At 39.5% G+C, this 14,391-nt stretch overlaps 1 protein-coding gene across 1 annotated transcript in view; it reads right to left on the bottom strand.

Annotated features, from left to right (window-relative positions):
- GIT2 (G protein-coupled receptor kinase interacting ArfGAP 2) overlaps nt 1-14,139 on the bottom strand; it is a gene marked incomplete at its 5' end in the record, with an annotated part of 25,593 nt that extends 11,454 nt beyond the window's left edge. Inside the window, 14 exons of the mRNA XM_009875299.1 lie at nt 1,306-1,554; nt 4,309-4,458; nt 5,235-5,377; nt 6,107-6,218; nt 6,528-6,625; nt 6,980-7,052; nt 7,533-7,584; nt 9,117-9,162; nt 10,653-10,747; nt 11,853-11,983; nt 12,126-12,212; nt 12,575-12,680; nt 13,376-13,488; nt 14,006-14,139. Of these exons, the coding sequence (XP_009873601.1) occupies nt 1,306-1,554; nt 4,309-4,458; nt 5,235-5,377; nt 6,107-6,218; nt 6,528-6,625; nt 6,980-7,052; nt 7,533-7,584; nt 9,117-9,162; nt 10,653-10,747; nt 11,853-11,983; nt 12,126-12,212; nt 12,575-12,680; nt 13,376-13,488; nt 14,006-14,139 (1,589 nt within the window). The remainder of the gene's footprint in view (nt 1-1,305; nt 1,555-4,308; nt 4,459-5,234; nt 5,378-6,106; nt 6,219-6,527; nt 6,626-6,979; nt 7,053-7,532; nt 7,585-9,116; nt 9,163-10,652; nt 10,748-11,852; nt 11,984-12,125; nt 12,213-12,574; nt 12,681-13,375; nt 13,489-14,005) is intronic.
- Nucleotides 14,140-14,391: the final 252 nt, after the last annotated feature.

The raw sequence follows: 14,391 nt of genomic DNA, 5'->3' as shown, positions 1-14,391 counted from the left end.
ATGGTTTTGAGGATTTGGCTAAGCCTTTGTGGATTTAATTCTTTCAAAACATGTTTGCTTCAAGATAATTCTAGTATTGATATCCCAGAGGTGCTAAATTCCACAGAAAATAAGATACATTCACCATAATACCAAATTAACTAACTCCACATAACACAGTGACGCTTCAGAACTCCTGCTTCTATTCAAATTTCAAACCAAACAACTAAAGACCTACAAAAAGTACTGTCATGTTTTGCAAACTCTGCCACATACAAAAGAATTCTGACATTTCTTGCTGCCAGAACTGCCCTTGGATCAGCATGCCGATACAATTTAAAATCCAGATTTCCAGTTCGAAGTTCATATTAATTTAACTGAAGTGAGGTAAAAACCCAGTATACAAATTTCTGCACCAATTTCCTGGTGCAATGTGCATGGAACGTTTGCCCTCCCTCACGCCAGACAAAAAAAAAAAAAGTTAATTTCCAAAGACGTTTTGAAAGGCTTAATTGTCTATCTTGAAGGAAACACAAAATAGTGCTACCAACAGGGAAACATACTGAAACAAATCCACAAATGTTAAATATGTGCCTAAAATATACTGTCCCTCGCTCCTGCCCATTGGACAATCTAAAAAAATGCAATAAAAAATTAACTGTAGGAAGTACTAGTGTGTGTTGGGTCACTTATCTGAAGCGTGAACATGTCAGGGGAAAAATCCTTGCTGCCAATGCAGAACTCCCTCTCCATTATTAGCGCATCATACAGGAAAATACTAAACCAGAAGAATTTGTTCAACTAACATATCTACGGCATCTTTAGCGTCCAGTTCCAAACTCCCAATAAAAAAAATAAATCTTGGCCTAGTGAAAATGTAAGTTCAATTTTATCTTTGAAAGGTGGTTCTGAAGTACCACAAAGTGGGACATGCCTATGCATCTTGAGAAAGAAATTAATGAACTTCACCTACCTCCTTGGAATGCTATTCCCCCCCTTCTGGTTTTCACGCAGCCACACATTGATATTTGGCATACATATATATATATGTATATATATACGCATATGTATATATATATTCTGGTTAAAAGGAAGAGCTGAGTAGAAGCCAAAAGCTCCAGTTTACATATTCCAGAACCGTTACAGCTTTTACTTTTCCAAATATCAAGCTCCTGCAGACATGTTAATACAGCAAACATGAACAATTTGCACAGCTCAAATTCCCTCGGAAGTGGAGAGTTGAGTGGCTTTGGTGAATGAGCACAGTTGGAAGAGAAAAAAGCTGAATATAAGAAGAAATGCAGAAGCATCAGCAGTTTTACTTACATGTGGAGGGAAGGGCTGCAGTCTCGTTATGCTCTCCTCTGGGTACGTGACCTCTCCCATAGGGAGGTAGGGTTTCTGGCCCGATCCAGTCTCATACATGGACATGGGCCTGCTACCCCGTGCAGACGGTCGCCGCTTTAAAGAAGAATTGCTGGTGGGGTCTGGGTACTCAGAACCAGTTTGGACCTGATATATATTGGTTGTAGCCTGTCTTCTGAGGTTCGTGTTTTCACTCTGTAGCGTTTGAAGCTGAAAGAAACGTTTAGCAGTGGGACTTGGTTTTTCTGACAGCAAGCGTCAAAAGCAAACTGACTCTACAACACACGCTCGTCAGCCTGACTAGGAAATCCAGTTACTAGTACCTGGGGTTTGATTTCTTTTTCAAAACCTACTTGACTTGCTTCGTACAAGCATAGAAACATCTGTGTTCCAGATCTGGAAATATTTACGTGCTGATTTCCAGCACTTTTTGCCAAGATGCAAGCAAAATGAGATCTTAAGATCGGCTGTTGTAGTTGCAAAGCACACAATCCATTTCTTGCAGCCTGGCTGTACTGGCACGTGAACTGTGTAATTCAGTGAGGCTGAGGGGGAGGGACTGCCAACAAAACAGTTTTTCAAGCAAAGTGATGCATATCAGCAGTCAACACAAGAACTTAAAAGCAGACTTTAACATAAGGCCCACGAAATCTGAAAACGCCAGAACTACAGCACAGACGTCAGCAGCAGCGCAAAGAAAACTAGAGCTTGCTCTGCAAAGCAAGAAGAGAGTTTAGCTTACGAAAATTAAGTAACAGCTACTGCTTTCTAAGAAGCAAACAAGAAATAATTTTAAAGCTTTTCTTGTGCATTTGATGGATAGTAAAAATGAAACAATTCTTTTTGTTTTGGTGGAGTTAGAGTAAGTTTGCTATATTAACACATCATAAAGAAAAGATGTAAAAAAAGTCTGTGTCAGCAATTCTCCAACAATAGCCGAGTATAATATTTCAAAGAGCTGATGGCCTTTTAAACTGGAAATTGCATATTTACTACTTGCATTTACTTTGCATCATATGAACCTTCAAGGACATTATAAAAAAACCCCTGTTTTGCCTAGAGCACTTCCCAGAACCCTACACCGAACGTGCAGACTTCTGTCAAGGCAGTTTACGCTTTTCGTCCCCACTTTGTGTGTGCTTTGTAATAAGATGCAGAAAGTCTTAAGATCTGAGGATCAGCCTGTAGCTAAGCTACCCATTTAAAGTTTGACATCAGAAGCAAGTAAATAGGCCAGCTTCACAGTCTCCTTCTTCCCAACCTCAATCACATTCTATAAATGTGCTTTTGGTGCACTTTTAGTCAACATACAAACACTTAAAAAAATCTGCAGGCATAAAAAGCCCTACCTTTTTCCATCAGAATGACAATTAAAGTAATGGAACTATTTTAATTTAGGAATTTTTATCTAGGAAGAACCTACTCTCAAGTGGCATTCATCACGTGTAGCTTTGTCTCTTCTTTAATTAACCTTTTTTGCTTAATAATTTCCATGCAAAAGATTAGATACACAGTTGGCCAGAGTGATCCATAAAGTTAATACAATTTTTTTCAGTTTATGACCATCTAAGCTCTTGCTTAGAAAACAAAGAAAAAAAAGAGACTCCTGAATGACATCAGCTGAATGAGACCTGCTGAAGTAGTACAGATATATTGGTGTCTTGCCACAAACAACCCAGCAGAGAATTTCCCACATTTTACCAAGTTTCCCAGCAGCACAGAACTAAGGCAGCCATTACCCCTTCGTCCCATCCTGCAGCACCACGTGGCTCTACCAACTCTTCGCCCCTCTAGAGCCACTAAACACTAATTAAAGCAGCCCCAAAGCTACGAACGTCATCAGGACACAGAATTAGTGCAAACTGGCTCCAAGGCAAGCGAGGCCTGGTAATGCCATCTTTCAAAAGCAGCTCAGCTGCAGCACAGCAATGATCTGTCTTCTGCTACACCACAAATACACTAAACCCTCATTAATTCATAGGCCCTAAAGATTTTAATTTTTTTTTTTACCCTAAATATAGTATATCTGTTTAAAGAATCTCAATAAGTGAAAAGTTAATTCAATTGATGCAGAGAAACACTTCACCAGTACAAGTGGCTCTAAGACTGAGGAAATTCCCCAAGATCTCTTAGGTTCCTCCCAGCATTCACCATTCCAACAGACCTGAAAGGCTGAACCCAACTATTTACAGAAGAATAGCACCAAACAAAGATATTTGAATCTGCTGAATTAGCCCGGCCTCAGGCCCGGAGAACTCAGCATCTCCAACCACTCGCCAAACATCAGCCTCTTTGCCCCAAAACAACGGGGGAACAAGCTCTGAGCACAACTTCACCTTTGCAGGAGCACAGCTTCAGCAATTTTCTCCGCAGGGAGAGCGCTTCCTGCGGCACACCCCGCAAGTCCTGCAGCACTGTCACTATTTGGGAAGCAGGATTTTTAACACTAGGTAAAGAAGTAATCTGAAGAAGCAGCCCTTTCTAGGCTAGTGTGACAGAAAGGATAGCAAACTCAACACAGATATAAATTCTCCTTCAGTCTACAAAAATCTTTATTTATCAGAATGCTGGCAAAACATTCAACAAATTGTTACTGGTTTATATAAGGAGTAGAAGGCCTGGCTCCCAGCTTTAGATTCAGGATTTCAGCAAAAAATGTTCAGTTTTCTCTTTGTACAACACTATCTATATGTAGTAAGTCGTACATGAGATACCTCTACCTTGTCTTCATCTAGCCAAAATCCACATCAAACGTTTAAAGCTCTGAGTTTGCCACTACATCCTTTATCTGCTACACATTCAAAAGCAAGCAAACAAGTAAGTCTTGGCCTCCTGGTACAGAACACTCGCTGATTTTTCTCACTATCCCAATATAGGATTATAGAATCTTCAGTTCCAGCAGTTTTATCTGCTCAACTTAAAACACCTCAAGAGAGGAAGGGGTTACTTTACGGTACCCATTACCTTTTTCTGCATGATTCTCAGCTCGTCACTCAAGTTGATGTTGACTTTCATTAACTGCTGAATCTTTACCTCAGAAGCCACCAACGCGTTTTTAACTTGCATGTATTCTTGGGCTGTCACTGGTCCATCTGACAAGTCTGAATCCAGGCTCTAGGAACAGCACGAGAAAAACACTTAAACCACCAAGAAAGACGTTAACCAAAGAAAACAAGGCAATGAGATTTCAACAGCTTTTCATATATTTACTTTAAAGGAATCATGGTTCGAATCAATAGGATTCATTCATGAAAATAATTTTAGTCCAATATAAAAGAAGTTTTGTCAATCAATTCTTTGCTCCTCTATGCACAAACTCACTTATCTCAGGTTTCAGTGACACAATACTCTTTCATAAGGATTTTTTTTTTTATTATTTATGCAATAAAGAACTGGGAAGTCACAAAAGACAGATTACTAAATATCCAGTCTGCATGTTACCAGGAAAGACTAAGCTAGAATTACTGGGCTTACTGCCTCTTTTTTACCACACTGCATTACTTTCAGGAGTGGTTTAAAACACTCAGGCACTACTGGTCTGCTGTAAATATTTCTTCAGTAGGAAGTGGCAAATGTTTGTGAAATGCCATGTATTAATACCACGATTAAGAGTGTTTTGGCAGATCCAGTTAGTCCACCTGTGCAATTAGATCTATAGCTTACCTTCAGATATGCACAGCGGTGGACATTACTGTTCTAGAGGAGTATTTTATTTACTGCAAAAATTCCTTAAGTCACAACACTTAATTTTGTTAAAATTCATAGCCTGAGACACGATTCTGAAATTAATTTGAAAATTAGTAAAAATATCTATTTTCTGAAAATTTATGTATGTTAAACCCCCTCACAAGGAGATAGATTTGGTGTGTGTAGAAGTATTTCAAACCCACCTTCTGTCTGTTTGATTTAGCTGCATTTGTTTCCAAATCTGTATCTTCATCTGAAGCAACACTGTCATAATCGGGCTGGTCATTATCCTGACTTTCACTACTATGTTGATTGCTGATTGATTTGAGTATCAGTTCCACATTTTCTGTAGATCAACATACACCATTTAAGAATGTACTAGTAAGTGTGAAGAAGAAATGGAATTGCATACTTTAATTAAAAAAAAATACAATCAGAAAAGACTTTAAATCAGAGAGACAACACAAGGCATGCCATAATAAATCATCATTTGAGTAGCCCAGTTCAGAAAAGTTAATTTAGATCCACCTAATAGGTACAGATTATTAATGGCCAAAACATCAAAGTTTTATGGCTTTGAGATCTATCATGATCAAGAAATACAGAAAGTAAGCATTTTTAGGCAAATCAGCAAAAGGTCAAGAGCACCTAAATTACAGGGAAGACCTGCATGTACAGGGCAGCCAGCACCTAAACCACTGACATGATCCTAGCTGCCAACTACAGGCACCACCGCTCTCAAACTCTGCACCAGTGTCCTGGAAAATTTTACCACATGGTCCTAAAAGTCACGACCATCACAACTAGACGTTTCTGAATAGCACACACCCCACTTGAATTAACTGTGTTACAAATACGAGCCTTAACAGACAAACCCTCCAGTACCTGGGCACTGTTTTGGTGGCCTAATGCACGTTGCCCATAGTCTGCTGTCCATGTGATTTAATTCTCATCTTGTATAAAACAGTATCAATCTCTTCTGGCATTCACACAGCACTTCTGCATGGGGCTATAGCAGCAATTAAATTACTGAAGAGCAGCACAAAGAAGAGCCCACAGCCAAAAGCATACTCACCTTTTGAACCAGTGAGGGGATTCCCCTGCTGTCTTCGTTTGGCATCACTCAAAATATCTATAACTAGCGTAGCAAATTCATGGGCATTAAATCGAGCCAGTTTCTGTCTTCCCTAAATTGCAGAACAAAGCAGGGGAAAAAATAAAAGTAGATCGTGTATTACATAAACAGCAGAGTTCCCAGGTAAAACTAAGACTACAGCATTTACAGCAAGTTCATTGTTCAACTACATTTATTGCAAAAAGTGTGATTTAAATTATCCAGCTTCACACCCCAGGGCATGGAAAATGAGAAACTATTTTAACGTCTTTACAAGTAGATTCAACTCTTTTACAATAATGAAGTACAGTAAAGCAATCTTACGTGGAATACTTCGCCTATTAAATAAAAATAGTGTTAAAACAGTGAGAAGATTGCATACCTGATTCCTGGTTGAGGAATATTCAGGATTTACAGGAAGAAAAGGGACGACTGTGGTCTCTGTCACGAGAGTACTATGATTCTGAGTAGCAAGCCAAACTGCTCAAGGAAGAGACAAAAAAAATAAAAAATTCCTGTGCGATTTGACAGTGTTTGTTGTCACAGAACAAAAGACCACAATTTCAAACACAGGCACAATGAATTCAAATGAAGGGATTTTTCCACCAGGAGGGTGGAAAACCAGGAGGGTTCTCTAATTTGTAAAAAAAAAAAAAAAAAATCATTATTTTTGCAATTAACATCACCTCCAGACAATGCAAGACAAAAATTACCATCACCAGTAGTTACCAAATACGAAAGTAATTTAAACAGAACATAGCCTTGCACAAACATCTTGTATGTAATGTAACAGTTCAAATTTCTTTTATATATGTTCCAGAAAGCTTCATTCACCTGCATCTGTTTCCCTCCTGTCAACTTCATCATACACATCCATGGCAAGCTCTTCAAATAAGTGGTTGCTTAGCTAAAGGTAGAGGAGAGTAATTACAGTTTGAAAATAAACAAAACCTAATTAAGACCTCTATAGCACAGAAAGTATAAGAACATAACCCTGCGCTCGCTTGGCTGCTTTTCAGCCTCTATAATTGCTTGTTTCTCAGCCTGTACAGTAAAATAATCTGCCAAACAGACACATACGACCGCCCGACAGCTAGGTACAGAGCGAGAAATACTGTTCTACACTTCCTCCTTACTGGCTAATAGCTTTTTTTCCTCTCCTATCTAGACAGACCTAGAGATATCATCCCAAACAAGAGCAGCAAGTATTTGTTCTCTGTCACGGATTTGCCTTCATCTCTGCTTCTTTTCTTTTTTTTTTTCCCCCCCAGATTTTTAACTCGCTACAGAGCTGACATTTATTTACACAGGAATTAACAGTAGCTGAAACTAGCTTGAAAGATTAAGTGCAGATCTTGTCACATGTAGACAAAGAAGTTGTACTTACAGACTGAAGCTTCTTCTTAGCTGCTTTTGCGAGTTCTGATAAATCTAGACTGCTATGAAAACAAAAAGTGATCATTACATCTGCAGCATTTAATGGCTTGTTTAAACATAAATTCTATGTTTCAGTAATTCAGTGATTAAAATGTCACTTTTATTTGAAACTCCTTAACCTTTTGGTATTTTTAACATAGCTTTTAACACACTGGTCTTACCAATATTGCTAATATACCAATTAGTCTATTTTAAGCTTTTCTAAACAACAAAGAAACTCCTAAAACCTTTGGAGTATGAATACCTCCATTTCACAGCTCAAGAGGCAGGCAAGCTGTAGTGCAACAAAACCACCTTCTGTAAGGAATCTGAACAATATGATCCTTCTGACCAAAAAACTCAAGTCCACATAAAACAGACAGGACTTGTTCCACTGGATCATGCAGGAGGTGAGTGACTGAGAGATCGGGCTGGCAGATGGCTACAGCAACAGGACCATCCTTAAAATTATTCTGTGCTCATCGGCAAATAGTCCCTTCTACTAGTCCACAGCCTTAAACATGAGGTACAAGATGAAAGCTTTGCAGTTCAGTAGAATTTATCTTAAGAACCACAGATGGGGAAGCTGACAAATTTTGAGTCCATACTTGTATCACTCAGGGGAAGACCCCCCGGACCCACAAGGATGGAAAAGCTCAAATAAAACCTCTGTGAGATCAACTGACCTCACAGAGTTTGTGTAGGCAGTCACCGAGACAATAAAGAAAAAAAAGAAAAAGAAAAAGACCAGTGGAAGATGTCAGGCAGAGGTAATGGCGAGTCTGTAGCGCCGGCTCTGCAGACCGAGCCGCATCTCTGACCGAGTCGTTTTCTCTGCACGTCAACCTCCTCCTCTGTGTGATGAGGCCAACGACACTTGCTCTGCACAATGTTTTACACTCAGTAAAAACAGGACTTAATCCAGAAGCTCAACAGAGCATATCTCAAAATATTACAGATGTTAACACTAAGTATTTTATCAGCTATTACATAGTTTATCTATTTTTTATTTTATTACAGCAGAAATTTTGCAAGCGATAAGTTGAACAATAGTTTACTCACAGCCGTCTTATTTCCAATTGCACAGCAATAAAAGAAAGACAGGGACTTATGATTAATATTGGGTCTTTTATACAAATTATTTCATTGATCATAACCAAAAGCACTCATATGATCAAAACTATAAATATTTTCAGAGAAAAATGCAGCTTTTTCTGAAAGTATTAGTTTCAACATGCTGTATCAGGAAATTAACACTACTAGTCCTTCCATTATTTACAAAAATGTTTCCCAGGAATGCACACGTGCGTTCCCTTAATTGTCTCACCTTCCCCTGCATTTTAACACAGGACACTTCCATAATATTCTGATTTTATTTAAATGACAACAGTCTGCCTAGAGAAAAAAACAAAACAAAAAGCTTCCAAGATTGACAGGGGCACACATTAATAAGTTAGAATGACAACAAGCTTAAAAGTCATTTCAGAAAGGAAACTTAAAGATTGGGGGTTTTATTCTGATGTTTTCAGACATGCCAAAGGAATCAGCAACTTACCTGTCTGCCATCTGAGGTATAACAAAGTGCTGTCCATTTTTATGCTCTAGAGTTGAAAACAAATTGCACTTTAATAGGTTTTTACTGGATGACATTTTTCAGGGTTGTCACGATACAAAGCTGGTATTCAGTTTTATTAGTTAAAATACACACTAATGAGAAACCCACAGTAATGAGAAATCCACAAATACACACAACAGGCAAACAGAGTAATTTATCTTGCATGCAACTATTCAATTTCCAATTATAGGAAGTTAGTAAGTCTTAAAAGAAGGTTCATACCACCATTTCTTGGTGTTATCAAAAATTCCAATTTAGGCTTATCAACTATTAAAATTCTAATTAAAAAAATTTAAATTCTAATATAGGTGCCTTTATTGCAGCTAACGGGTAAAGTTTTTTAAGTGTGTTTAAGTTCAAAAGGTACCCACTGAATTGAACACTCCCCTGCTTTTGCGTTTCAATGAGAAGAAACTACTTAGAAGAGTTTCTACAACATCTCCTGCAGACTGTTCAAATTTCACAAAGTCTGTATTTTCCCTGCGATTCACTCCTTAAGCAGGACTCATATAAACATAGACTGGCCTAGGCTGGAAGGGACCTTAGAGATCATCTGATCCAACCTCCCTGTCATGGGCAGGGACGCCTCTCAACGAGATCAGGCTACTCAAGGCTCCATCCAGGTTGGCCTTGAACACCTCCAGGGAGGGGGCAGCCACGTCTCTGGGCAATTTATTCCAAAGTCTTGCCGCCCTCGTACTGAAGAATTTCTTTCTAAAATCTAATCTGAATCTATTCTCCTTCAACTTAAACCCATTTCCCCTTGTCCTATCGCTGGACACTCTTGTAAAAAGTCCCTCCCCAGCCTTCCTGTAGGTTCCCTTCAGGTACTGGAAGGCAGCTGTTAGGTCCCCCCGAAGTCTTCTCTTTTCCAGACTGAACAATCCCAGCTCCCGCAGCCTGTCCTCGTAGCGGAGCTGCTCCAGCCCCTGGATCATCTTTGTGGCCTCCTCTGAGCCCGCTCCAGCAGATCCACGTCCCTGTTACGGTGAGGACATCAGAACTGGATGCAGCGTTCAAGGTGGGGTCTCACAAGAGCAGAGTAAAGGGGGAGAATCACCCCTCTTGACCTGTTGGCTACACCTCTTGATACATCCCAGGACACGGTTGGCCTTCTGGGCTGCATGAGCGCCCTGCCGGCTCATTTTGAACTTCTCGTCTGATCTCACACGTAGGCTTCTCCACACTTGCAGGAGGTATTCCATTTATAGAATACATTTTGTGGAAAACCAGAAAGGAATCTAATTTTCAATTTAGGTATTCTTAAAATCCTGCAGCTTTATCTGAATCTTAAATGCACGATCACAAATCTTACATCTTATACTTTCTTCAGTTCTTCCTGTGTAGTTTATATAATTAGAATATCTGAAATGCATATAAGTGTGGCAACATTGGCACAAACACTACATACCACAGTTTGAACTGTCCTACAGTTAACACTAAAACATTCCAGAGTGTAGTTTTTTTTCTGCTTACCTGGTTTCCTGCCACAGAGATAGAAAGCTAACCTGTCAGTGAGCTCATACTGAATTTCCACCAGGCGCTCTGCCAGCTCATGATGCCCACCTTGCCTGGTTTACACAGACACACATACAAAGTTACGTTAGTTATTCATTTTGAGACACACAAAAAAATTAAAAACTGGTCAGAGAAGTAGATTTGGTACACGCCACTGTTCAACACTGCTCATGTTTGAGTATATCGAGGCAGCGCAGACTCACAGCAGGATTTTCAACAGTATGTTCCAGTGGGCAAAAAATTATGCACGCATCTTCTATGAACTTTCCAAAAGAAGTCAGTGAAAACTCTAAAAACTTTTGCTTTGCCATAGGAAAACCACAGATTACATAGGCTATTTTGAACACATGGTTTTACTATTTTCTAGACAGTTCCTGAGCTCGTGCAGTAACCTCACCCAACTTCATATTGGATTAATAGCACCAAGCAATACAAATATTCTGGCATGCTACATTCTGCAACTTATAAAAAGTGAACTTATTCGGTCTTCAGATTCCACGTATGGCTTCAGTTCAAAAGGAACCGGAGCAAGAAGGATGTTTTACGTACACAAACATGGAGCTTCTGGTCGATCAGCGATGCCCAATTTTGCATAAAAGCACACACAAAAAGTCTTCCATGCTGTGCTGCAAGCCTTGCAGTGCCTCACGGCTGCCCAAAGCCTCAGCAGAGACATTCACTTTTAATCTTTCTTGACATGAATGCAGTCTGCCCTCGCGAAGCCGAGAGCCTTTCTAGAGGAAGGTTTTCCTGAGGGTGCAGTTCTGTGTCTGGATGCACGCACTGTCACCAAAAAGCCTGGTTCCATGTGCTGCTCCCGACCCAGCTGCACAGTCCAGCCCTTTCCTACAGCAACTCCCTACCTAATCCACACTCCTGGGGTCTACTCAGCTTGCTGAACTTGCAGAAAGTCTGCTCCTTGAATACTTTTCTGCGAGCCGCTAGGTTGGCACAGCCTGTTTCATCGAGATCACAACTGTTGTCTCAAGAACCCACGAAATGATGGAAATGCATTAGCTCTCTCTGGGAAAAGTACTCCTTAGCGCTTCTTAACAGTGAAATTATTTTCAGGCGAGAAACATACCGAAGCAGGCTTCTCATGTGAGTTATGAACATCAGTTAATATACAAGAGCATTATGTATGTCAGAGCGTTTTACCTTGCATAGTCAACTGGAGTTTTTCCATTGGAGTCTTGTGTGCCAGGATCGGCACCATAAACTGCTAATAATTCCGCTTGTAAAGTCTGTCCTGCCTTAGCAGCAACATGGAGCGGGGTGTTGCCTTTCTCCTACAAGTTTTTGAGAAAAACACCTATTTAAGAGGTCTGAGTAGAAGATTCAAACACAATGCATATCAGCTGAAATCAGTATAAGTATTGTGAACTGTAAGAATTGATTGTATATCAAAATAACAAAAAAAAGTGTGCATACAGGATGAAAGAAGTTGGCTTGAGCTCCTAAGGAAAGCAATCGCAAACACGTCTCCAGATTTCCTGTCCTTACACTGGAATGGAGTTGCTGAAAAAGAAGCAGGATTGTACTTAATACAGCAGCAATAACTGTGATTCAGTGTTTGTTTTTTCAGCCATGCTTTTAGGAGCAGGTATGCAAGAATTCTTGCTACAGTTGTTTCGTGTAGATGTTTTTCTCTGAGTTAACCCAAAGAGATGCCTCTCAACCATTCACATCTCCGCAGCATCCATAAATATCACCAAAAAAGTGGCTTCAAACTGAAGGCCAGCTGTGTTTGTTTCTGTAATAGTGCTGAAGGACAGCAACGGTAATCAAGTCAAAAGCAAATAATTTAATTCAGTCGGATTTCACTGCTCTTTTACACACAAGTTGAAGCTTCTGCAAACTGCCAGAAAAACCATACCAACCTTACTAAGATCTTTGGCAGTAACACTGTCATCTTCACGGCACGGCAAGCGATGAACAAATGCTAACATTTGATATTTAGCTCTAATGAATTCCGCTTTATTGGGACTGTGAAGAGAAACCCAGGCAATAGAAAGTAAAGAAAATCAGTATTAGTGCTCTCACAATAATACAGACACTCTAGAAAAAGGAAAGCTCATAAGTGAAGACGGTGTTAGATCTTTGCATGGAAAATATGCAAAGTTAGACACCGAAAAAGATTTTCATTAAAAAAAAAAAATCCAGTGCAGATTGTCTAACTACATGGAGCATGCTTTTGTTACAAACATCAAAATACATGCAGACTCTGCTCCTAAAAAATACAGGTTATATCCTAAACACTGCACTAAAAATTATGCCAACTTACTATATGCAGTTATTTACATTTTAAAATGAAGCGCCATATTCAGTAATGAAAATCTTTTTTTTTTTATTCATCAATCTCATTATCAGTATTGTTAACTGAGGCACGTGGCACGAGAATTTAAAGTCGTCTTATTCAAGTACAAGTGAAGGGCTTCACTATTCAAAGCTAGAGGTCAGCAATCAATAGCTTAAAGAATTCAAGCAACATATTTCCATTTTTGCAATCAATTATAAAAAGTTAATCACTGGAATTTATTTTTTTAAATAAATAACAAATAACTAGTTTACTCCTCTTCCAGCAACAAAATAAACACAGGTTCCCACGGTTACCTTGCTGCCTGTCACTGTCAGATGATCACACTTCTAGGAAACCAAAAATTCTGTAATTTTCCACTTACTGCACTTTATCTTGTGGGCTCGCTTTGCGCCTTCCACTCATAACAGAGGCAGGGTCCAGCAAGGAATGTTCCCATATGGAGTTAGCACCATTGTTATACAGTGTTTCAACCATCTGAAATCCAAAATGCACACAAACAGGCAGTAAAGAAATTTTGTTGCCGGTGGCACAGACTGACTAATCAAGTACCCCTGATTATTTTCAAGCAGACACCAAGCCAAATAGAGACTCATATTCTGTGTGCCCGCATCCATAACCTACTGCGATACCAGAACCACGCCCAGGAGGTTATTATGTGGAACGTAATAAGAACCCCCTCAAAATTCTCTACTCTTCCTAACAGCAGCTCTTTTCAGTAGAGAGGTTTGCTATATATTGACAATATAGGTTGAAGCAGGTGTGTGGCAAAAGTCTGAAAAGTTTTAAGTGACCTTCCAAACCACAGCTATGAAAAAGGCAGAGATAAATCTGTGTAGTGGTCTATCACAGCAAAACAAGAGAAAGAAGAGACTAAAAGAAGAAAGCTTAAAAGGACTAGCCCCTTCCAAACAAAGGCTTAGCAATTTAAACTCCATTTAATATGTTTTAAAACCCAATATATTTAATGAAGACAAACAGTTTGGCTTTATACCTGCAGCAGAGTTGGAGGCCATGGCGTATGCTTGAGATGTCTCACTTGAGAGATATGACGCCCCAAACTTCGATGCACACTACAGCACTCGTCACAGATCAGAATCCCCCTGTTTATAGATGCCCAGCAAGGATCTGAAAAAGAACACGTTAATTACAACACAGAAGGCAACGACACCTTGTATTTCAAGCACGGAGTCTAAAACAAGGAGCCCTGCCTCCTAAACTCAGCTTTACTGCTTAGCCATTGTATGAGCTTGTTCCAGCCTTGCTGGGGAGCCCTTGCACTTACTGGGGTCAGAGGAGGCCCAGGACAGCAGTTCTGTATTATTACAATGTTTTTTAAATTCTACATTAAATAATCAAAACACTCATGAGCATAACAGT

The sequence above is a fragment of the Apaloderma vittatum genome, unplaced genomic scaffold, assembly GCF_000703405.1.
Source record: "Apaloderma vittatum isolate BGI_N311 unplaced genomic scaffold, ASM70340v1 scaffold23828, whole genome shotgun sequence".
Taxonomy (NCBI): domain Eukaryota; kingdom Metazoa; phylum Chordata; class Aves; order Trogoniformes; family Trogonidae; genus Apaloderma; species Apaloderma vittatum.
This window is presented reverse-complemented; position numbering and strand designations above follow the sequence as displayed.